Consider the following 24,558-nt stretch of genomic DNA (forward strand, 5'->3'; position numbering starts at 1 on the left):
GAGTGAGGGTACCGTCGGGTGGTTGGGGCGGGGGAGGAAGCCCCTGGAGTGGTCTGGGGCAAGGTGAGCGCATCACGGGTAGCCACGGGCTCATTTGGAGCTCTGGGGCACGTTCAAATCCCGTCTCTGCTCTTGCTCAACAGGACACTTAGCCACTCTCAAGTCCACAGTTCAGTCACCTGTAAGGGGGACCTAACCTCCCTACTGTGAGGATTAAATGAGATAATACAAGCCGTGCACCTGGCTAATTTAGGAAGTAAGTTCAACTCCCCGCCTGCCCCTAGCCGGTCCCAGGCCTCCACTGGAAGGGGGGAGGCAGAAGGGCGGGGAGAGGTGAGGGGTCCTCAACTTTTAAGTGGTTCTGTTTCGTTTTCAAAAATCTAGCTTACTAGCCACATCCTCTTGGGAGGGGCCTCTTGTTTGGGGCGGTGAGGTCCCCACCAGTTTACTGCGCCTTGGACCTGGCCTGGAAGCCTAGCAAGGTGGTCGGGGGTCTGGGCTTCGCGTGGATCCGGCGTCGGCAGCCGCAGGCACCCGGCGGAGTGGGGAGGGTGCGGACGCGGGGCTTGCGTCCGGGCTTTAGGAAGGCTTCGGGGCCGGCTAGGAGGCGCAGTCAGCCGGGAGCGGGAGGAGGGTGGCGCGCGCGGGACGACCCGTGGCCCGCAGCTGCCCGCTCGCCGGGTTCGCGCGCGTCTGCGCCCCTCGGTTCCCGGCTCGGCCCCGCCCCCTCGGCTCCTTCCCGCTCTGTCCCTCCCCCAGGAGCCGCGGCGCGGCCGGCTGGCGCTTTCTAGGGTGGCTGAGGGCTCGGGGCGGTGGGCGGGGACCGTCTCCCGACTCCGGCCTCTGCGGGGTGGCCTCCATTAGTGTCGCGCGGAACCCCGAAAGCGAAGCCGCTCTGGAGAGTTAGTGCACCGACTCCCGGGCCCCAAGGTACTTGGCGGGCTGCGGGCTGGGGGTGAAGTGGGGAGGGTGTCTTGTCTGTTCCTCGCCGCAGAGGGAAGCTTTGTCCCCGAGTCTTTCGCGGGGCTCGGTGGAAAGTCACACCTACTGCTCCTGCGGGCTCAGCGCACGGCGCGCTCGAACAATTCGATGCGGCACGGCTCCAGCTTTATAAAATTTAGGAGTATTTATAAATGCGGGGGGGGGGCGTACTGAAAGGAAATACCAGAAATGGGATGCGTTTTCTTTACAATTTTCCATGTGCTTTGCAAGAGTTCTGTTTGTTTTCCTAATCAGAGAACAAAGAAGTCAATTTATCAAGCGGAGCTCACATAGCAATTGTGCGTGGACCCCTCGGCGTCCCCCACGGGACTTTTCCGCGGGGCTTCGGCTTCCCTGGAACTCCGGTTCTCTGCCGAGGGTTCTTCTGGACCTGCCCTTCTTGCCTCAGTGGTTCATTAGGAAAATACAGTAATCTCCTGTTTTCTGGGACTTTCCCCAGCTTTCAGATTGAAAGGAGGAATTTCGCAAAGCCTCCGGAAGCCAGAACCCACGCTGTACGCCGTAGCGGATGTCCACTGCCACCGAGAAGCTGGACTCTGCAGACCTAATTAGGGTAACAGTTTAATCAGGTCGAGTGGGAGAAGGAGGACCCTTTCTCAGAAGCAAAAGTGAGCTCTCTTAAGGTTTTCCTCTTGCTTTTTTTGGTTTTCACCACTTCTTTTGAGAAACCTATTCTTGAAGAATTGCTTCTGCTGAACGGTAGTAGAGTTCACAGATGTCTTCGAAGACACACTGGGGGTGAGGACCGGCGAGGGAGGTTCGTCGCGGGGATTACCCTGCCTTTGGCTGTGCTTCGGGTTTCTCTTCCCTCTTGTTAGCTCAATGTTGGTGTTGGTGAGGGAGAGAGCCTTTAAAAAAGGGTACTTGCAATGACCGATGACATACTTTGTCTTGAGATTATCCATAGGATGGGAGCTGAGGAGGGATGAAAATAAAACTGTTAGATACCTTGCTTATTAAGGTATTCTATGGCCCAGAACAAACTCCATTATTTCACTACAGCTCACCTTATAAAACAAACTTAAAGCATGAGAATCCTCTTGGCATGCATGACCACCCAGGGGCACCAAATTTCTGTTAAACTGCTTGGACACCTGGCACCTCCTTTGACCAGAAATTTCTTTTTGTTCATGACAGTTGAGGTCCAAACAGCCTTTTTGCAAGGTCAGTAGTATGTCTCTTTACTGGCTTTGCCCAACTTTGGGAGGGATAGCTGGTGTGTGTGTGTGTGTGTGTGTGTGTGTGTGAGAGAGAGAGAGAGAGAGAGAGAGAGAGGCGCGGGGGTGGGGATGTGGGAGTGTGAGCAGGTCCCTAGAGACTGTATTTTTGCTCATAACACCTCTATACGTATCTATTTTTATTTCCTTTGAGAGGAGTCAGAAGGCAACCTCAGAGTCTAACCCTTCTCTTGACAGCTCAGAGACTCCCAGGTAAGTATGTATACTTCTTCCTGTCCAGCAAAGGAGAGGTTTACTCTTCTGGCACTCAAGAATAGGGCCCTCACCTGATGTATTATGCTTTCTGTGATAAAGTTCTTGATAGCAGGGCTCATTTGCTCATTTTCATTTCTATATATTTATCTATTTATTGTGGTTCATTTGTGAATATAGATGTTACTGTGTATCACCACAGTGTTTTGGAACTTTTTCTTTAAGCTCTGTATCCATCGTGGAGTGAGAACTCATGACCCTGAGATCAGGAGTTGCATGCTCTGCTGACTGAGCCAACCAGGCAAACCATGTTTAATAATTTTTTTAAAAGATTTATTTATTTATTTGACAGAAAGAGATCATAAGTTGGTAGAGAGGCAGGCAAAGAGAGAGAGAGAGAGAGAGGGAGGGAAGCAGGCTCCCTGCTGAGCAGAGAGCCCAGTGAGGAACTTGATCCCAGGACCATGAGATCATGACCTGAGCTGAAGGCAGTGGCTTAACCCACTGAGCCAGCCAGGCACCCCCTGTTTTATAATTTTTTAATACCAGTTATCATCACAGTTAGCCCCCTTAATACTTAGCTGATCTCCACTTCCATTTAATTCCATAAGAATCAGATGGTTTGTAATTTTGTAAAGAAAGTATTTGTTAAATGTTTGATTAGACATTAAGTACACATGGTATACAATTTCAAAGGTATAGAATGTGCAAAATGAAAAGTCTCCTTTCCACCTCTGACCCCAGGTTCCCTCCAGAGATAACCACTTTTATGACTATATAAGCTCATTGTTTTTCTATCTTTGACAACTTATGCCAGGCATTTCAAAAAGCTGCTTTTGAGCATTTGCACATTAGTAATTTTTTTTTTTTTAAAGATCTACCATGGCACCTGTGTTGCTCAGTCAATTAAGCGTCTGCCTTTGGTTCAGGTCATGATCCCAGCCAGGATCCTGGTGCATTGGGCTCCCTGCTCAGTGGGGCATCTGCTTCTCCTTCTGCCCCTCTACCTGCTCATGCTCTCTCTCTCACTCATTCTCTCTCCCAAATAAATAAATAAGATCTAAAAAAACAAACAAAGAAAAAAAAACCCTACCAATTTATTTTAGTTTACTTTAGGGTTTTTGTTAGTTTCAGTCTTTCCTGTCTTTCTACCGACCACTCAGAAATGGCAGAGAAACAGGCCACTTGGTAGAGGGAACTTGCCACTCTAGAAATGAACAAATAAATTACTTACTCAGTTCCTTGAACCGAGAGACCATGATTTATTCAACTTTGGAGCTCCACAAACAACCCACCACAATTCCTAGTGAGTACTGGGTCCCTGCAAATAGCCATACAAGCAGACTTAGTGATAACTAGTACTCTCAGTAACCTCCTGCTTCAAAGCCTCTTTCTCCTATGAGGCAGCAGTAACAGCACATTTCCCTCCCAAGCACTAGAGTCTAAGTTGGTGTCTTGCTGGTTTTAGTACACTTCCATGGCCGTCCTTTCTACAGATTAACTGCTATCATTTGTGGAGTAACTGGTAACGGGGAGCAGTTATTTGTTGTGGGTCAGTGAGGGTGTATTTCTTTTCTGTTTGAATCCTGCCTTTGATACTGGCTTTGTGACCTGGGCTACTCAGCTAAACCCTCTGAGACTTAGCTCCCTCATCTGTGAAGGGTGATTGGTAGAGTTATTCTGAAGATGAGACAATATGTGTAAATGGCTAGCATGGTACCTGGCACGTGGAGGGCATACAGTAAGTAGTTAACCCTGTTAACTGTCAGGGTCTAGGGTCATTTCGTACCTTCACTGGAGAGGTGGGTGCATGTCAGCCCAGGCAATATTAGGGCTCAGGAATAAATGACTTTAAAACAAAGATTTGATTTCGTGCTCATATTACACATCCTTTTTGGCTCTGTCTTTGGCCCTTCTCCCCTCTGGGATAGAAGCTGAGCTGCTCTGCGGGACGGCTGAGGTGGCAGAGGCCAAGAGTATTGGTGGAACTACACAGTGGCTTTTAAAGCTTCTGCTTGCAAAGAAGCTTCTATGTCACTTCCATTCATGTTTCATTAATATGGTTGTCACTGCAGTGGGAAGTATCATCTCTGAAGGGGCAAGGCCTGGTAGGGAGGGGCAGCAAATATTTGACAGTAGTATGTCTACCTCAGTATTTTTGGAAAGTCACATTGTGATCCCAAAATTTGTCAAACCCTAAGAATTGATTCACACCAAGAAACTAGTAGCCATTGATTTGATAAACCAGAATGCCAATTTTCCCTCCTTGCAGTGAATAACATATCTACACTGAGAACTAGGCGTAAGAGCTTGTATGGGGCAAACGTTTCTTGGTAGATTTGCTCAAAAGCATGAATTCTAAGCTAATTCGTTATAGGAAGAACACAAAACAAAATTTGGGTGTTACCAAAAGATTGTACCCAGAATACACAGTGGTTTTTAATCCAGTTCTCCCTTTGGAACTGTTATTGTCCGAAGTCCCAGAACGAACCAGAATGATGGTGGTATGTCCTAGACAAGGCCAAGATCACTGACAGATTCTTGCCCCTCCTTTTTAGGTTCTTTACTTGTTAACAGCTAATTCTTTTCTTGCCAACCACTAATTGTATCATCTGAGGATTTGTTATAATTATTCTCTTTAATGCTGTCAGCTTCTTGAATAATGAGACTTTATTATCAAAATTAAAGTCATCTTCAAATCACAGTTCTACCCATTGTGTGTTAATTCTTGCTGCATTGGTTTCATAGTAATTTTTACTATCCTTGGTCCATGATTTTGAGGGTTCCTCTCACTTTGTTGCTGATAGCTGGGCACATCCTGTTTCCTTGGGTAGTATGATATGATGTAATAATGTCCAAAAACAATGTATGGCAAGTAAATTTAAAATTAAAGATATATTTCCAAATCCATAAAAAAGAAATTTTGGGGGTGCCTGAGTGGCTCAATGGGTTAAAGCCTCTGCCTTCAGCTCAGGTCATGATCCCAGGGTCCTCCAGCAACCCTCAGTTGCTCAGAGTTCAGCGTCTCTTATGCTTTACCTCCCTATTTCGTCTTATTGTTTTCTTCCCTTCCCCTATGTTCATTTGTTTTGTTTCTTAAATTCCACATATGAGTGAGTGCTAAAAATCAAATTCCCAATTTATTCAATTTTCAACAAATGATAGAGCAAAGCAAAATTTCTTTGCCCGAAGGCAGAGGCTTTAACCCACTGAGCCACTCAGGCGCCCCAAAATTTCTTTCTTATGGATTTGGAAATATATCTTTAATTTTAAATTTACTTGTCATACATTGTTTTTGGATTACCCAGAATACACAATGGTTTTTTTTTTTTTTAAAGATTTTATTTATTTATTTGACAGACAGAGATCACAAGTAGGCAGAGAAGCAGGCAGAGAGAGAGGAAGGGAAGCAGGCCCCCTGCTGAGCAGAGAGCCCAATGTGGGACTCGATCCCAGGACCCTGAGATCATGACCTGAGCCGAAAGCAGTGGCTTAACCCACTGAGCCACCCAGGCGCCCTACACAATGGTTTTTAATCCAGTTCTCCCTTTGGAACTGTTATTGTCCGAAGTCCCAGAACGAACCAGAATGATGGTGGTGTGTCCTAGACAAGGCCAAGATCACTGACAGATTCTTGCCCCTCCTTTTTAGGTTCTTTTCTTGTTAACAAGTAAAAAAATTTCTTTAAAAACAAAAAAGATTTTATTTATTTGACAGAGATCACAAGTAGGCAGAGAGGCAGGCAGAGAGAAAGTGGGGGGGGGGGGGGAAGCAGGCTCCCTGCCGAGCAGAGAGCCCCATGTGGGGCTCCATCCCAGGGTTGCTGGAGGGGAGGTGGGTGGAGAGAAGATAATTGGTAATAGGCATTAAGGAGGGCACTTGACGTAAATGAGCAATGGGTGTTATATACAAATGATGAATCACTAAATTTTCTCCCTGAAACTGATAATACAGTATATGTTAACTAAGTTGAATTTAAATAAAGAATTTAATAATAGAAAAAAAATAGCGCCATAGCTGCAAAACAGGAGGAAAGATTGTATTTTAGAAATAAATAGCAGCAAGTGTAGAAAGAAAAGGAAAGCATTTTGGTTTTATTTTTTTAAGCAGCATAATAATTCTGATACCAACATCTAATATAGATGGCAAACAAAACCACAAGTCAACTTCATTTAAGATCATTGATTTCCAAAACTGAACAGTTTTTAAGGAATGCAGGGAACAGTCAGCATCATTCTGTTGATGTAATTTATCACCATGCTGGATTAAATGAATTCTCCGTAGAAATTCAAATATAAGGTCTATGTATATGTGTGGATATGGAGACAAGTCACCCATTTGTATTATTAATTTAAGAATGCAAGGTCTAGAACTAAATACAGTTTGTTCCTGTTTGTGTCAGAAAAAATTTTCTCTATGTGTAGAACGTAAGTTCTATGTTCTACATAGAACTATGTGTGTATGTGTGTATGAGCACACACATAGTTATGTTTATTGTATAAAGAAAATTTCTGTAAGGATAAGAGCAACTTTTACAGTGGTTGACTCTAGGAGGATTAGGGTGGAGGGAAGATACTCTAAAAATCTTTTTTTTTTTCTTTACCATATCAGTTTTTAAAATGTGTGCATTTAATTCTTTTAAAATAAATTAGTTTTAAAATGGCAGTTCTGTGTCAGAATAATCTTTCCAAGAGTTTGGTAATTAATTCTCCGGTCCTGTTATACTGCTTTATTCCACTGATTATCAAAGGTGCATGTAGGCAAGTGTAGATGGGGGGCACCACAGGGCCAAGAGCTCTAGAGAGATTTAGCTCTTAATAGCAGTTAGAATGTGACTAATGACAGTTTGTTCAGTCATTAGGGAACAATTGATAAAAATAAATAATTCCAGTAGTGTGTGTGTGCATCTTTTTTACCTGTTCATCTATCAGTGGACACTTAGCTTGCTTCCCTATCTTAGCTAAGTACTTATTATATTTAACCCTTTACCTAGTAGAAATATAAGTATGTAAATAACAAATATTGCAATTGTTTATAATTTTTAAATTTCTTTAATCAGGTTTTATAATTCATAACATCTAATTCCAATTTAATTAATAAACTGTAGGTTTTCTTTATGTGTATATCCTCTGAGGGCATTCAAACCAAGGGGATTATTTATTCCTGATTTTTAAAATATAGCTGTCACATTTTCTATGGGCCAAGTCACTATATTTAAATGAGAATGGAACCGAAGTTTCTTTATGCCCCTCTCAAATAACTTTATTATTAACAAATGTTTCTTGTTATTGTCTAGATTGTGTGTATGGTCTGTTGTCAAACTAGAAGTGAAAAAGAGATAGAAAAAGTAATAGGGGTACCTAGGTGGCTCAGTTGGTTAAGCGACTGCCTTCGGCTCAGGTCATGATCGTGGAGCCCTGAGATCAATTCCCACATCAGGATCCCTGCTCACCAGGGAGTCTGCTTCTCCCTCTGACCCTTCGCCTTCTCATGCTCTCTCTCACTCTCATTCTCTCTCTCTCTCAAATAAATAAATAAAATCTTAAAAAAAAAAAAAAAACTAATACACCAGATCTCATGGGACTTGGTATAAAATTTCACATATGTGCTAATTAATTGAGTATTCTATGTATTATCTTTTCTTTTTAGCATAGTTTATTTTTTTAATTTTTTTATAAGCATATAATGTATTATTAGCCCCAGGGATACAAATCTGTGAATCGCCGGGTTTACACACTTCACAGCACTCACCATAGTCTATGTATTATTTTCTCAAAGTCTAAATAAATCCCTATCAGATTTTCATCAAAATATTAGAATTAAAGATTTCAGTGCCTAAAAAATGGGAGTGCACTAACATGCTGGTTTGATTCTTGCAGGCAAGTCATATCCCGAGAGGCATCATGTCCAGTTTCGAAGATGCTGATACGGAAGAGACAGTGACTTGTCTCCAGATAACTGTTTACCATCCTGGCCAGCAGCAAAGTGGAGTATTCCAATCAATAAGGTTTTATAACCGAGATAAACTTCCTTCCAGCGAAGTGGTGAAATTTGGCCGAAATTCCAACATCTGTCATTATACCTTTCAGGACAAACAGGTTTCCCGAGTTCAGTTTTCTCTGCAGCTGTTTAAGAAGTTTGATAGTTCAGTTCTCTCTTTTGAAATTAAAAACATGAGTAAGAAGACCAGTCTGCTTGTGGACAACAAGGAGCTGTGCTATCTAAATAAAATAGACCTGCCTTACAAGTGCATGGTCAGATTTGGTGAGTATCAGTTCCTGATCGAGAAGGAAGATGGAGAGTCATTAGAGTTTTTTGAGACTCAATTTATTTTGTCTCCAAGATCACTCTTGCAAGAAAACAACTGGCCGCTCCAGAGGCCCATACCTGAGTATGGTTGTTACTCATTCTGCTCCACCCAAAACACTTCTCCTACAGAAATGGATGAAAATGAACTGTGAAGACGGAGGGCTGAGAGGAGAATCATGAAGGATGAAGAAATCTGTAGACATTTTATGGATACTTCACAGTTTATTAGTATATTACAGTCATCTGTTGTCAAATTTGGCATCTCTTATTATCATTTTGAAGTCTTTAAATTGTATTAGTCATCAGTTTAGTCATTTGTTACATACCTAGATGTATTTTGGAATTACTGTGTATTATTAAGAATTATTAAGCATATTTAAGTGTACATCTGTGAGGGTTAATGTACAAGAAGTATCCATGCTGATGAAGGGATAGTGTTCTCAGTAAGATTATCTTCTTTTTATGCTTGTTTTTAGTCCTATGTTTTGTTTTGTAAGGAACAGTCTCTTGGCTTGGTCAGATTATTTCATAAGTAGCCGTTTTTCAAGGTCAAGGCTGTGGGTGTGTTGTTTCTGGTGGTTTAGCCTGTTGGTACCTGCAGTACGAGAGTACTAGCCTAATGTGTTTTGGAGAACTGTCAGTGCATCATTGTGGTTTTAGTATAGGAAGCCCTATCTGAGCAATAATACCTTTTCTATGATTTCCTTTCTGTAGAAGAATAGTGTTTATTCCCCAAAATAGAATTTTCCTTATATATATTCAGTATCTAAAACCAGTATTTTGGACATTTTAATGAACCATTGCTGTGTTTAGGATTCTTTTTCAGTTTTCTTACCAAACATTGACTTTTAGGTCCCATTCATTTTTAAATTCCATGAATTTGAAATTTTAACAACATTCATGCATATAATAAAGTCAAAGTTTAATTCTGTAACCATGTTCTTTGAAACCCATTCTGGAGAAGGGAAAGAACTGTTCTTAGACTGCTTACTCTAAGGAAGGAGTGCCAGAGGCCTCAGGCAGAGGCTGTGACTGGGGATTAAGATGGCTCTAGCTCTGCCCCTCAATGCATATTGGCTCCAAATCTCCATACATCACTCCACATGGTGGCACATGGCCACTGGTAGTTCCTGTGATACACATTCTTTGGTTTCCTGCGTCCATCTTAAATCTGCTTCTTTTGCCAGTTTCTCTACCCCTGACCTCTAAATATCAACACTTAGTTGGGCTGCTCTGCCAATATGCTGCACCACGGTGATCTTACCTAGTATAATGACTTAAAATACCATTTACTTATTAATGACTTCTAAACTTGGACCTCGACCTGTTCTCTGAACTACAGACATATGCATCCCATCACCTTCTTGATGTCTTGATATAAATTCTTCATAAACACCTCAAATTTAACTTCCAAAACAGAACTCTTAATTTCCTTCACCTTCCTAAATCTGTTCCTTCCACTACAATTGTCAAGTTGGAAACCAGAGTTATTGTGAAGGGTAGTTGTAGCTGCTAGGATGGCTGTCATATTTCCAGATTTAACCAGCTGGGAGAGAATAAGCTCAAATAGACTTAATTACTTCCACATACCCGCAAAAGCAAGATCAGCATGAAGTCAGTGTTCCACATCCCTGGTCCCTTAGACATTGGACCAGGGAGGCCAAATGACACCTAAATGGAGCAGCTCTGTTGTTGAAGAGCCAACTCTAAACTCCAGCCTATTAGCCTATATCTGTAGTGAAGGGAGTGAGGTGGAAATCTCTGCTTCACTAGAACCAGGAAGTGAGATGAGAAGTTACCTCATGGCAGCCTTCTGCAAGATAGGGGAGCAGATGATAAATGGCTTTGTCCCATCTCCTGGAAGACTGCCTATCTTGCCATGTTCTGGGGAGGACCACAGGGCTTTGTTAAGATTTCAGTAGGAGTGTGGTTGAGTGTTGCTATACAGATGTGCAGCGAGCAAGGTAGCCAGAGCACCATGCTAGATGCATTATCCTACAGTTCTCTTGGATTCTCTTGGATTCCAGCTCTACTTTTGCCCCCCCCCCCCCCATCTAGCCCATCAGAAAATCTTGTTAACTCTACCTCTGAAGTTTATCAGCTCTGCATTCCTATCATAATTATCAACCCAAGTCACATCATGTCTCATGGCAAGTATCACACATACACTCTTGTCCTCTTATAACCCATTCTCTACACAGCAGCTAGCGGAATTTTTAAAAAATGGATCATTTAAAAAATTGGATCATAGTCCACTCTGGCTTACAGAAAGTCAGTGGCTTTATACATCAAATAAAATTAACTGTTAACCATAGTCTCTAACACCTTACATGATCTGGCTCTTAAATACCCCTCCAATATCATATATTATTCTACCTCATGATGCTTCAGTCCCCGTGACCTTTTCATTCTCAGAACATACCAAACGTTCTACACCTCAGGAGTTTTATAACCATGCTTTTGATATACAGGCTTTTTACTTGGCTGGTTCCTGCTCAACAGTTAGGTCTCAGCTCAAATATCATCTCAGAGAAGACTTTCTTGAACTACCAAAGCAGTCACTTGGTCCCCAGCTATCCTGCATCCTATCATTTCATATATTTTCTAACTGTGATCTGTTGTTTTCTTATTTACATGTTTCCTTGTTATTGTCTTGTCTCTCTCATCAGAATGTAGGCAAGAGCTTGGGCACTGTAAGTCTTTTTATACTACTCTGTCCCCAACAAGCTATCAGACTCAATAGATTCTCAAATATCTGCTGAATAAAAAAACATTATTTCCAGTCTTTTTTGTAAATACATAAAACAAGAAAATTAATGTTTTCTAAGCAGTTAAAACACAAACATTTTCAAATTTAGTTCAATCCTGCTTTCCTAACTCACTCCTTTTTGTCTTCACAGCAGATTTAATAAAGTAATTATACCCAAGGAGACATAATTATGGTTATGTTTTTAGACTAAAACTAGTAATGATCAAATAATTTATTAATTTTAAATGTAAAAATGTGTTTATTCACAATCCTTGAGAAGTTACCATTCCTTCAAAAAATTTTTTATGAACAAAATGCCAAGAAAAATTACAATAGTAGCTTATGCCAAACCAAAAATATACATCTGATGTATACAAACTTTAAAAAGCATAACACAGGCAATGTGAATATAGATTACCTTTAAAATATTTCCAGTGACAAAGCTACAACTTAAATTATGTTAAGATAGTCATAAATAATAGCATTACCTAATATATATACATATTTAAAGCATCAAATTTATTTCTATGAGATAAAAAGAAGATGAAACTATAGATGTCATTGCCTAGCAGTTCAAATATTGAAAGGGCCACATGATTTTTTTTTTTTTAAGTACAGCAAGAACTTTAAGTTATTATTTATATCTGGACCTTCCTATATTTTTGAGAACATGCACTGTCATCGCTGCAAGAAAAAAAGAAAAACAAAAACACCAAGGAAAAATCAGAAAAGAGTTTGCTTACTAAAATCATATTCAATCCTCAGCAAAATTAAGACAAGCAATTAGGGAGTGCTTTATAGCCTTGGCCTTTCAAAGTGAGACACACGCTTTAGGGAAAAGAAGAGTTCACTGTATATCACAAATGCAGTTATTTATACTGATATGCTTAGTTCCATCCCATTAAAGTACCTTGTATTACAAGGCAAAGGAAAGCTTAATAAAATCAATGAATCCTTTCACTCCAGAAAGGATTTTATTTCGAAATACCCGTATTGCCTTTTTAGGTTTTCCTTTCTTATAAATCATGCACAGAGAATATGTTCTGTGTAAAATCTTTCTAAGACCATTCATTGGAAATATAGAATTAAAAAAAATGACACCTCGAAATTTAATATATCAATTAACTTAAAGTCAATATTTATTTATAGTGGCAGCATGTAAAAGGAAGTGAAGACCTAAATATATGTATTTTCTTAAATATTACTTTTGAATACTAACTTCAAGTGTCTGAACTCTGAAAGCCTATTTGAACATCTCATATCCTTTGTTCAGGCTGAATCAACATTATTATACTACGAAATGCAGTTAAGTGTAGAAAAAAACTGGTGTTTCAGCATTTCTTTAGGGTCATCAACTTAATTGTGCTTACTATTAGATAATAAAATTTAAATAAGTCACAGGAATAAATAATGATGGAAAAGGGAACACTTATAAATCTGTTCTGGCAGTCCCTCCTCATGCTCCCTTCACATCTGCTGAGAATTAACACAAAGTGTCTTAATATTTTCATAGTTAACTACTGAAATAGGCTTAAGAAAGCATTCAAAGTAAAACTAATACAACTATTTTAAAAAGTGAAAATCTACAAATAGTAAACACGAATGCTATAAAGAAGAGTTAAAATAAATTTAACTGATAACATGACAGAACCATCATACTGTTTTTGAAAAGCAGAAGGCAGATGATGAAATTGCACTTAATTCTGAAGCAACTCAGATATAGCCTATCATTCCTATTCCTTTGTAATAAGCATTTACAACATGTTTTCTTATCTCCCTCTTACAAAAAGGCTCAGCACAACCACTGATACATTCTAGTTGGTTTTTAACATTTGGTCACAACTGATAAACAGAGTCACACAATTTTACCCTATCGTTTCTGTTGATCTGCATCAGACTGCTTTATACCAGAATCAGACAGTTCTAATACAGGATTTACAAATCCAGAATACTCGGAATTGCCATTATCATCCATTTCAGCACTAACAAAGTCATTCTCCCACTCCAGGCCATTGGAATCCTCAGAGGCTGATGTAGGATTACTTCCAGTCTTCTTGCTGCTATACTTAAGTGCTGCTCGGAGAATGTCTTCCTCTGTTCTGGAACGTTCTCTCATAGGAAGCATGCGATTCATTCCTGTTATTTGGAAGGAGTTATTAGAAATCTCAGTGAACATTTTAAAGGCTATATTAAAAGATATTACGGTTTAATAATGTAGTTTTTGTTTAATAATCAGACTTGATTTGTAAATTTACTTAAAGAGTCAGTCCTATGGAGGCCTTATGTTATGGGAAGGTTTCTGGTGGGTTCTGTCTTCTACATAGTCTAGTTTAATAACTGTGTTAATGACTTTAATAATAACCTTGAAAGTCATGTTATCTACAAATTTAATTAGCATACGGATAGTCTGGATGACAGAATCAGGAATTAAAAGATCTGAAAGGCTTTAGATCAAACTGAACAAGATACTACAATAAAAATATATTTTATTAAAGTCTGCTGATTGGGATCCAGATAGGAAATAACGTAAGTACAGGATTGTGGTGACACTGGCTGAGAAGAAGACTTAATTAAGTTAATGCAATCTTTGGTAAAGTTATTCAAGCTTCCTGTATCTGTTTCTTTATGATAAAAAAAAAAATGGGTCAATTAGAGGACTAAGGTATTCCATCCCAAAATTCTATGAAATATTTCATGCTTACTATTCTTCTTAAAGTCCTACATTCTGTAATTGGTTCTTCATTTTCATGGATTACATAGTTCTTAAAGTGAAAATGAAAATTTGAGCCTTATTCAGTGAAATGGCCTTAAAAAAAAAAATCCACATTTGAGGGGCGCCTAGGTGGCTCAGTGGGTTAAGCCTCTGCCTTCGGCTCATGTCATGATCTCAGGGTCCTGGGATCAAGCCCCCAATCGGGCTCTCTGCTCAGCAGGGAGCCTGCTTCTCCCTCTCTCTCTGCCTGCGTCTCTGCCTACTTGTGATCTCTCACTCTCTCTCTGTGTCAAATAAATAAATAAAATCTTAAAAAAAAAATCCACATTAGAGGCCTTGCTATCTGTCACACCTGTACTGGTGTTTTATATAAGTTTCATTTCATCCTCACAACATTCATATGTTTATTTGTCCAGTATTTACTAACTGCTTATTATGTGCCAGGCATTTTTAGACCCTGGGTATACAATGGTGAATAATCATCCTTTAAAGTAAGCTTATTATTCCCTTTTTATGATAAACAAACTGCAGCTTAAAGAGAGTAAGAAATCTACCTAAAATACTACAGCTAGGAAAACATACCAGCTAAAATTAAAACCTATGTTCATGTTAAAGCTATTGTACTACACAAAAAACTCCTAACAAATGGCCAAATTTATAATGAACCAAAAGATAAAATTTTGTCTTTAGGTTGACCACAAGGGGGCAGTAATTCTTCTTACTGAGTAATCTAAAATGGGTGGATTACAGAAACATTAAAGTGAAAAATTAACATTATTTTTAAAAGCTCAAGAAACACTAAGCATTACACTATTTTCTAAACTATTTATCAAAAAATGATAATCATTAATAAGGTAAGAGATCAAGAAATTTTTATATCGATTTTTAAGGCCCTGCACTCCCTTCAATATAAAGTAAAATACCAAGTAGACTTCTATAGGCTAACATGGATTAAAATTTAAGGTAAAACTGTGAATATAAAATACCTTCTTCATCTTCCCACTCTAGATCGAGGGATGTGCTATCATCATTTCCACTTGATTTAGTTTTGGTCATTAAATCACAACTGCTTTCTGTATTTGGTGTCAGAACTGTGGCATCTGATGAGAGTCCTAGGATATACACCAAATATAATGTGGTCATTATACTATACCACAAATGTGGTCGTTTGTACTCTTTTATCACAATCATTTATTATGTAATATTATCTATAATATTATTATAATGATATAATTTATAATATGTAATATATACCAAGTATATATTAATATATAATAATATATATTATTATTATTCCTTTTAATATCTTAAGAAACAATTATTAAAATCATCACACTGGTAAGTTTTTGTTAGGAACAACATAGCACTTTTTTCCCTTTTTTTTCTTTTTCTTTTTTTTTTTTTTTTGCCATAGGCACGATAAACATGCAAATTTAAATGAATTATAAACTTTTCCAATACAATGAACTCTAGGTAACAGTCAATTACAAAGAGGAACAAAAAATAAATGAAAAAATAAAAATGAAAGAAATCTGTTTTCAAAATGAAACACTACTATGCTTCCATTACTGGAAGTACAGTAGTTCTGACTTTTGAAACTTAGAGAAAAACACTCGATCTTACAACTCAATTTGTAGTAAGTAAAATAAGTACACTTTTGTACTACTTATCCCCACCTTCCCTTTTTCTGGGAGGCAGAGAGATAAATCCTCTGGGGGGTACCACAGTAGAAATGGAAAAATGAGTATTTGACTCTCCATCAAGATCTATAGTAATAGCCTGAGATTTTTCTTTGCTCCAACTCCTTTTTAAAAAGGAAAGATAGGGGGTGATTGGGTGGCTTGGTCGGTTGAGCATCCAATTCTTGATCTCAGCTCAGGTCTTGATCTTGGGGTCACAAATTTAGGCCCCCTGTTGTGCTCCATGCTGGGCGTGGAGCCTACTTAAAAAAATAAATAAAATAAAAAATAAAAAGGAAAATTGTATAATTGTATAATAAAATTGTATAATTAAGGACTAGTTAACTGACCTATCCGGAAAATACAAATTTAGAGGGCAGAAAGTTCTATCAAAACAGAGCCAAGATCTCCAATTATCTGTTTATAGTGGCATGAAGTTAAAAAGTATGCATATATTTTAAAAGACTTACTACTACTTCGAAAAACTTCATACTGTGACTTTATATTTCTCAAACAAGATTCAAAGTCATCTTCTGGTCCTGAACTGTAAGTAAAATAAAAGAAATATATTCGTAATAGATGCAACATAATGCATGCTTAAGTTAATTTATGGCATTTTAGTCTGAAGGTCTATCCCACACAAATTTATAATTACTATACAATTAGAGTAACCTAATGAAAATGGGTCTTGATTTTCTTAATGCTAGCAGTAAATTGAAAATGATAAGATTTTGGTTAACACTGAAGTCAATGTTTAGTAATAAGCCCATCTTCATAATTTATAATAATGAATCATGAGTGGAAAATATGACTCTGGAATGTGTCTTCTAAAAAACGATTACATATAAACTTTACTGTAAGAGAGATGTGCTTAGGAAAACACAAGCAAGGCAAGAGATAAGCAATTTATCCAAAAGCATTCAGAGTATTACTGCATCATTTTCTACATAGAAGATACGACCACTCTTAAAAATGCAATGAAATCAATTCAATTAAATAATGATCACTTTCCAATGTAAAGAAAGCAAATGTTCTCAGTATTCTTACAAGATAGTGTCTATGTTTTTTAGGGAACACACAAACATAATATGTATACAAACACCCAGAGCTGAACTGTACTCTTTTTGGAAATTACATTTTCTACCGCAAAGGGAAGTAGTATGTTTCACTATTTACCTCTGATATTCTCCATTGTTTGAAGGATGGTATCGCTGCACAACTCTCTGCCTTTCTTGCTTTGGAAACATAATGCAATACAAAATCACTCTCTGTTGCAAAATTATACTTTAAAAAATCATTCATGCAACACCAAAAGATATTTTTTCTAGTTCCTAAAAAAAACTTTAAAAGTTATTCTACTTAAGTCTTTTTCCTTAAATGTATCACTGTTCATTTCTATATCCTCTTATTTATGGTTGCAATTTCTCCCGATCTTTCAGTGTATGATTGTTAAGGGTCAGAATATTCATAATGTTATTAAAAACTAACTTTTAAACAGATATATTGGTGTACTGAACATTCTTCTTACCCCTAAGAACTTCTAATAATCGGAAGAACAAATGGTAAGAAAAAAAACAAAACAGTAGATGAAGTTCTATTTTGGCTGAAATTAAGTAGCAAAAGAACTAAAGATCTACAAGAACTGGCTAAGCTGACTCAGAAATAATAAAAACAAAGGATTTAGAAGACCTGTCAGATAGTTAAGGCTCTGACAGTTATTAGCTATGTGCCCATGGCACGTAATTTACTTTCTGTTTTTTTCATCTGTAAATTATAGATGGCTATAATACTGCCCAAACTCACAGAGCTATTGTGAAAATCAGATGAACTTTCATATATCTGTGTATCTTTTCTGTGCCAGTGGATATTGCACAGAGTGCTATATGTTCCTGCATCAGTATTTAGTCAGGGAAGAAAAAACTCAGAGAATTTGGGAAAAACTCAGAGGACCCAAATAGATTCTACATATGGAATGCTTTTGTCTTTAAAAGGTGAGCAGTAGAGAATTTATTATAGTAAAAAGTGTTACACAAATTATAACCAGAAAAATATTTTTATTTCTTAGTAGAAGGAAGTTAATTTTTAAACTTTCCCACTAGTTAGAACTTACTAACCCCCCCCCCCACTCTCCCATATAATCTAATTAGTCTGCTGAAACAGATTAATCAAAATGACAGGGGAGCAGGGGGAGAATGAGAGGGAGAAAAACGGCGCAGGTGACATATAAACTCATAGCAGTATGACACGATTTTTCAGTTTCTCTAAGCTACAATAATTATAATGTGACATGATCTTTGTACTACTTCAGTTAATGTTACAGTAGAGAGTTCACATAAGCAAGATATGGAGGAAGATACTAAGTAGAATAACTGGCTCAACACTGTTGTACTTGAATGCTGGCTCTACCACTTATTAACTAGGATTTTATTAAGCAAGTTATTTAACATCTCTGTCCTTTGGCTTCCCCATCTATAAAATGAGGATTGAAAATGTTACCTGCTAGGATTGTTGCGAGTATTAAACAAAGTAAAACATGTAAACTAACTAAAACAGTAATACCGTAAGTGCCTGTTATTAATAATGGTCTGGCATTATAGTAATGCCATATTAGCATGTAGCATGGTGAGATATAATAAATCTTTTGCTTTCTCTGATAATATGCCAAAGATTTCTCAAGACTCAAAGCCAAATCTCCCAAAGACACAAGAATAAAGACAAGAAATATACAATATTTGAAAAAGAGGCAAGTTGCCCAGCTTACCAGATTCAAAGAAGTATAAGAAATTGCAGTAGTTCAAGGAATTGTTTAAAAAAATACTCACAAAAATAAACTAAAAAATGCTGCAGAAATTATGTTTAAAGAGTAGTTTTACAATGTTTCCACCTAAGAGTATATTTATTTTTCCAAAAGTATACTGGATTTTGAAAAACTACATTTCATCTTTGGGATAAACAAGAATTAGCTTCTGCTAATTTAAAGCGAAACAACATTCAGTATCAAGCACATTCTTTGATGTTATTTCTAGTTTTTAAATACAAGCCAATTTGTCTTTAAAATTCCTAAGAGTATATACATAAATACATTCGTTGTTCAACAAGAAGCCCTTGATTCTTGGATGGGGAAAGAATCTCAACTAGGATTTGTCAGAGAAAATCGGGAGAAAAGCAGCCCTAATATATGTTGGGGTCTTTTCCCCTCACCTCCAAGAGCTTTCGCTGCTTTGCTGCCCTGGCTGCTTCACGCTGTGCAGCGTATAAAGCTTCTTCTTCTAGTCTTAACTTCTCTTCTTGTAAGGCTAACTGTACATGAACAAAACAGTAAGGATTAACAAAAATCAGAACCTGTCTAACTGCTCTAAAAATGTTTGTTTGTAAAATTAAAAATAAATTATTAAAAAAAATAAATGATCTCTACAAAGCATAATAGAATCAAAATTTTTGTGATTTCTCATTTCAATTTCTCCTTTTATAAAATAATTCCAATGATATCAAACATATTATCAAACTCTTTAGAAGCTGAATTATGAAGTAGTAGCATATAATTTGCAGAAATACAAAACTGTCTTCCTTTAGAATATGCAGTGATCTTCTCAACAATTGTTCCAATGCCTATCACCCTGACTAGTTTAATGGTTTTGGCTTTCGTAAGTCTAAGGTATTTAAACTAAGGCCAATCATATCACCATTTATCAAAGTGAAGTAAGCTTTCACGAAGTTCATGTCTCATTGATGTACATGTGTTCTGAATTTTATTTCTATCCAGTTAATCAAAAGTTACTTTCAAATTTAAGTTCTTGCCATTCATAATAGCATACTAACTGCTTTAGTGATAATCCATTGCATGTCATATCAAAAAAATTTCAACAATTTTTCTCTTTAGCCTAATATTAGCATCTATTGCATAGCTTAAATGAATGCTGCTGAAATCACTAGTTAATACTTAAAAGATTATTCTTAAATCTATAATAGAATATGACTAATTCCATTTAGTGAATAGCAAAACTATAATTACAGACCATTCCTATAAACACATTAAAGTAAGTATAATATTTATGATTATAGTTTATGGTTCCCTTACTAAGAATAAACAAGTCAAGACAAACAAAAAGACTTAAAAAATATTTACTGTTAAACAGACTTTTTAAACATAAGAATACATGTATCTCATCAGAGTCTCTATTTGTGAATTAAGAAGTTAGTTTTTAAAAGAACATATTATCTTCATTTTTGGCAGCATATGATTTCTGATAAATTAAACTGAAATAAAACAAACTATAATATACTAAAATTTTTTTAAATTTTAAATAATCTTTGTCTGTATAATATCTAAATATAGATCCAGTGACTGTTCATAAGGACCATATTAATTAATGAAAACTTTCTCCATAACATAGAGAGGTCTTATGATAACATATACTTAAGCAACATAAAAATACTATTTACCTCTTTTTGAATTTTCATATCAAGATCTTTCTGTTTTTCAGCAATAGAATCATAATGCCTCTCTCTTAGGTTGACAATTTCTTCCTCAGTAAGAGGCCTACAGAAAAAAAATAAGGGAGAAAAAAGACAGAAAAGAAAAAAAACATTTTTGGTGAGAACAAGTCCAAATAAAACACTGATCAACCAGAAAAATACTAAAATTGTATTGTCAAAAAAGTATTAAAGCAACTTGATGCTATAACTTTAATGGTTAAGAGTAAAAAGGTATACATTTTAACATTTGCTATAATTTGGTATATACATTGAACATGATGATATATCATCAGAGTATTTTTCAGTACTATAACCACTTTTAAGAAATGCAGACTACATTTATCACTTTGGCTCTGCTTCGGCCATCTGACCATATCCCAAAATGTTCATCATAAAGTATAAACTTCAGTACACTATGCTCTGATAGCCCTCTTACCATTCTGGAACTCTTAACTCACATACACACAACCCTCCTCCTGTTTATCCTGCTCAGTCGCTCTGGCTACTCCAGGGCCAGATCCTTCCCTTTTCTCCCTGTCTACTTATCCTAATTACCTTGCCACGCTTCACATACAACCAATGTGGACAACATGGCAAATCTGAAGTACTTTCTTACCAACATACTCACCTTCTTGCAATCCTATCATGATACCTCATTCACCTAGCTTATTTTCTGACCTTGGATCAATTCCATGATTAGCCCCTTCTCCTGAGAGCTGCTAGAGAAAATCTAAATTAGCAATAGCCCTTTTCTTAGACATGGTCAACTCCTTCTCACATCTTAAGCTAACTACTTAAAATCTTCAAGTACTCTAAGTTCCTCATTCAAACTCTTTTCTCTTAGAAGTCAATTCCATCCCATTCTGAGACATGGGGAGCACCAACCAGCAACTCCTTCAACTTCTTTCTCCTCCTCCTCTTACCTAAAGTCAATCTTCATTTCCCCCTCCATCCTCTGAAGAAGTGGCATTGCTTAACTTGTTCAAGGTCATCTGCTACACATATACTTTTGACTCATTCACCACTGATACCACCCTTCCTCTCTGACTCCACGGAATTCTCTGGGACATTGCTCTAACAATTAGCCCCTCTTTTTCATCTTAACCTACTCTTTTTTTTTTTTTTCTGTCTTCACCTCTCTTCCTTTTGAAGGGAAGTGGGAAGAAAGAAAAAAAGAAAAGAGAGGAAAACCTTCATTTGACTGTATTTATCTTTAGCTACACCCTCTCTCCTTTCCATTTCTGCTAAAACTCATGAAACTGAATGTATACTGCTAGCGCATCTAGCATTTACTGTGTCAAGTTCTCTCCTATGCACTTTACACATATTAACTAATTTTAATCCTCACACCAACATTATCAGGTAGATATAGAGATAATACACATGAGGGAAATGAGATGAAGAAAGATTATGTCCAAGTAAGTCACATAATATGTGACAAACCTCGGATCTGAAACCAAGTAGTCTAGCTCCTTGCTCTTAACTACTATGCTTATCTTACCTTCTCTGTCCTTACCTCCCATTCTCTCATTACTTCATGGCAGTCTAGCTTTGCTTTCCTCCCCAGTAACTCTAGCAAAGGTGGCTTCTATGTTGCCAAATACAGTAGACACTTTTTTTTTTTTAAAGATTATTTATTTATTTATTTATTTGACAGAGATCAGAAGCAGGCAAAGAGATAGGCAGAGAGAGAGAGAGAGGGAAGCAGGCTCCCTACTAGCAGAGAGCCTGATATGGGGCTTGATCCCAGGACCCTGAGGTCACGACCTAAGGCAAAAGCAGAGGCCTAATCCACTGAGCCACCCAGGCACCCTCCAGTAGACACCTTTAAGTCCTCATCTTCTTACTTCAGTTTGATGCAACAGTGATGGCCATTCTCTCCATTCCTTCTGTTGGCCAGTCATCTCTAGGACTTCCCTGGGTTTCCTATACTCTCGTACTTCTTTTTGCTTACTTAGTCTTGGTTGTCTTCAGAATCCTCTTATAGTATTTGCTTATTCAATCCTCAGACTGCTACCCTCCCTCCATGCTCCAGGCACCTCACTTCCTCCTGTTCTCAATCTCAGGTAGGTTAACTTGATAATTATGGTTTTAACCACCAGTATAAGCTAATGTCCCCTACTTCTGTTCCTCTAGCCCTTTCTGCCTATGGTTTTTTTTTTTTTTTAGGTATAACAAATAAAACTTTAAGCATTCAGTTCATTAAGTTTTGACAATTGCATACACTTGTGTAACTGCCACACAAAGCAAGATACAAACATATCCATCCCTCCACAAAGTTCTCTTGTGCCTCTTTTCATTCAACCCACTTTGTTGTTGCAATTTGTTCTATCTGAAATGCTCTCCTCCACTAGTTAGTTCTCATGAGCTAACATTCCAGGATCAACCTAAGTGTCATCTCCTTAAAAAAGTCTACCTGGGGGACGCCTGGGTGGCTCAGTTGGTTAAGCAGCTGCCTTTGGCTCAGGTCATGATCCCAGCATCCTGGGATCAAGTCCCACATCGGGCTCCTTGCTCAGCAGGGAGCCTGCTTCTCCCTCTGCCTCTGCCTGCCATTCTGTCTTCCTGTGCTTACTCTCTCTCCCTCTCTCTCTCTGATAAATAAAAAAAAATCTTAAAAAAAAAAAAAAAGTCTACCTGGACACACCTCTTCTCACACATTTTGGGCAAATGTTCTCTCCTTTAGGTTTTCCTTGCATATTTTATAACTGCTATTTAATCTCTTTTTCCATCTTATGTTGAAATTAGTCATTTACACGAACTACCTCCCAGACCAGGATATTCTTTCTTCTAATGTAGAGAAGCATGTTTGGCTTTTTAATTCCAGTGCCTAGCGCAGTGCCACATAATTGCCTAATAAATGTATGCTAAACTAAAAAAGGTAAAGAATATGCATTCAAAATATGAAACTGTATGAAAATATTCTCTTGATATGAAGAACTCTCCAGTTAAAGACAGATGGCTCTTTTTCAAGTAGCTCATATAATTTCAAAAGAGTCTAAAAAGGTTGCTTAAATAAATTAGAATATCAAGGTTCTAGTTAACCTATTAGTAAAACAAGTTTTAGAATGTCATGAGGAAGGAAAAGGGGGTTAATATTTTAAAAATTCAAGGAAATGTATTTATTGATATTAAGCTTTTTTTTTTAAACTAAAAAATACATGACTTAGGTTCAATAGGAAAGCACTAGGTACTTATATACATTAAATTCCTTAATGTTCAAAATAATACTTTGAGATATTATTTGCCTCAAACTTATAGAAGGAGAAAACTAAAGTCCTGAATTGTAAACTATTCAATGCCTCAAAGTGAGCAAATGACAGAGCCTCGATTCTTAGCTTCTTCTCATGGTTCACACAGACATTGTTTAAAAAATAAAAAGCCTTACCTATGACTGCTTCCTGGGCTTTCCCCCTGTGCAAAAATTAAACAAAGAAATTTCACTTGCTGAATGTTACATAAGGTAAGTCAACAAAATTTTTACTTAATCAAAATATTTCCTATTTATTTTTATTACAGTAAATAAATTCTATTATTAAAACTATCTTTAAAAGCTTTAATATTTTACTATTTCTTAAGAGCAAAATTTAATATCTAGCTAAATTATATAACAATTAATTGGGGGGCGCCTGGGTGGCTCAATGGGTTAGAGCTTCTGCCTTCGGCTCAGGTCATGATCTCAGGGTCCTAGGATCGAGCCCCACATTGGGCTTTCTACTCAGCAGGGAGCCTGCTTCCTCCTGTCTCTCTACCTGCCTCCCTGCCTACTTGTGATCTCTCTCTCTCTCTCTGTCAAATAAATAAATAAAATCTTTAAAGAAAAAAAAATTAAGAAATGTCCAATAATTAATTGCTGTTTTTTTAAAAAAGATTTATGTATTTACTTATTTATTTATTTGACAGAGAGAGAGAGAGAGAGAGAGTAAGACAAAGAGAAAGAGGAGCGAGTGCACAAGTAGGCAGAGCAGCAGGCAGAGGGAGAAGCAGGCTCTCCACTGAGGAGGGAGCCTGATACAGGGCTCGATTCCAGAACCCTGGGATCCTGACCCGAGCTGAAGGCAGCCACTTAACTGAGTCATTGAAGCACCCCTCTTAATTTTTTCTAACTAATATATATTCTATACCAAATGAACTTCCGGGGTCAGGATAGTATTAGACAAGATATCTTCTATGACTTTATCACTTACAGTTACCCTCATT

At 37.6% G+C, this 24,558-nt stretch overlaps 2 protein-coding genes across 15 annotated transcripts in view; one reads left to right on the plus strand and one right to left on the minus strand.

Annotated features, from left to right (window-relative positions):
- Nucleotides 1-385: 385 nt before the first annotated feature.
- Nucleotides 386-9,675, plus strand: TIFA (TRAF interacting protein with forkhead associated domain). Of its 9 annotated transcripts, none has more exons than XM_059170818.1 (5): nucleotides 489-930; nucleotides 1,442-1,610; nucleotides 2,005-2,166; nucleotides 2,376-2,432; nucleotides 8,312-9,675. In XM_059170818.1, exon 5 carries the CDS (start codon nucleotides 8,336-8,338, stop codon nucleotides 8,891-8,893), a length of 558 nt encoding a protein of 185 aa, XP_059026801.1. In that variant the 5' UTR covers nucleotides 489-930; nucleotides 1,442-1,610; nucleotides 2,005-2,166; nucleotides 2,376-2,432; nucleotides 8,312-8,335; the 3' UTR covers nucleotides 8,894-9,675. The 9 variants fall into 9 exon arrangements, with proteins under 9 accessions (XP_059026783.1, XP_059026801.1, XP_059026814.1 ...); XM_059170831.1 differs by having other exon boundaries at nucleotides 2,418-2,432; XM_059170828.1 differs by lacking the exon at nucleotides 2,376-2,432.
- Nucleotides 9,676-11,684: 2,009 nt separating this feature from the next.
- Nucleotides 11,685-24,558, minus strand: part of AP1AR (adaptor related protein complex 1 associated regulatory protein) — a 40,514-nt gene continuing 27,640 nt past the window's right edge. For 4 of the 6 annotated variants that reach the window (XM_059170761.1, XM_059170740.1, XM_059170748.1 and 1 more), the window contains 6 exons: nucleotides 20,326-20,422; nucleotides 19,084-19,182; nucleotides 17,059-17,117; nucleotides 16,353-16,426; nucleotides 15,190-15,315; nucleotides 11,685-13,626 (listed from right to left, as the gene is read on the minus strand). In XM_059170761.1, coding sequence (XP_059026744.1) covers nucleotides 13,361-13,626; nucleotides 15,190-15,315; nucleotides 16,353-16,426; nucleotides 17,059-17,117; nucleotides 19,084-19,182; nucleotides 20,326-20,422 — 721 coding nt within the window. In that variant the 3' untranslated portion in view covers nucleotides 11,685-13,360. Of the gene's footprint in view, nucleotides 13,627-15,189; nucleotides 15,316-16,352; nucleotides 16,427-17,058; nucleotides 17,118-19,083; nucleotides 19,183-20,325; nucleotides 20,423-23,746; nucleotides 23,773-24,558 lie in introns of all 6 variants that reach the window. The other 2 variants (XM_059170770.1, XM_059170781.1) reach the window with 2 other exon arrangements.

This window comes from Mustela lutreola, chromosome 1, assembly GCF_030435805.1.
Source record: "Mustela lutreola isolate mMusLut2 chromosome 1, mMusLut2.pri, whole genome shotgun sequence".
NCBI lineage: Eukaryota > Metazoa > Chordata > Mammalia > Carnivora > Mustelidae > Mustela > Mustela lutreola.

What these genes read in the sequence shown, in the direction of transcription:
- TIFA (XM_059170800.1), top strand. Translation starts at nt 1,511, where the DNA reads ATGTCCACTGCCACCGAGAAGCTGGACTCTGCAGACCTAATTAGG. An exon ending in ACTCTGCAGACCTAATTAGG is followed by an intron (nt 1,556 to 8,311) that starts GTAACAGTTTAA and finishes TGATTCTTGCAG; the next exon opens with GCAAGTCATATCCCGAGAGG.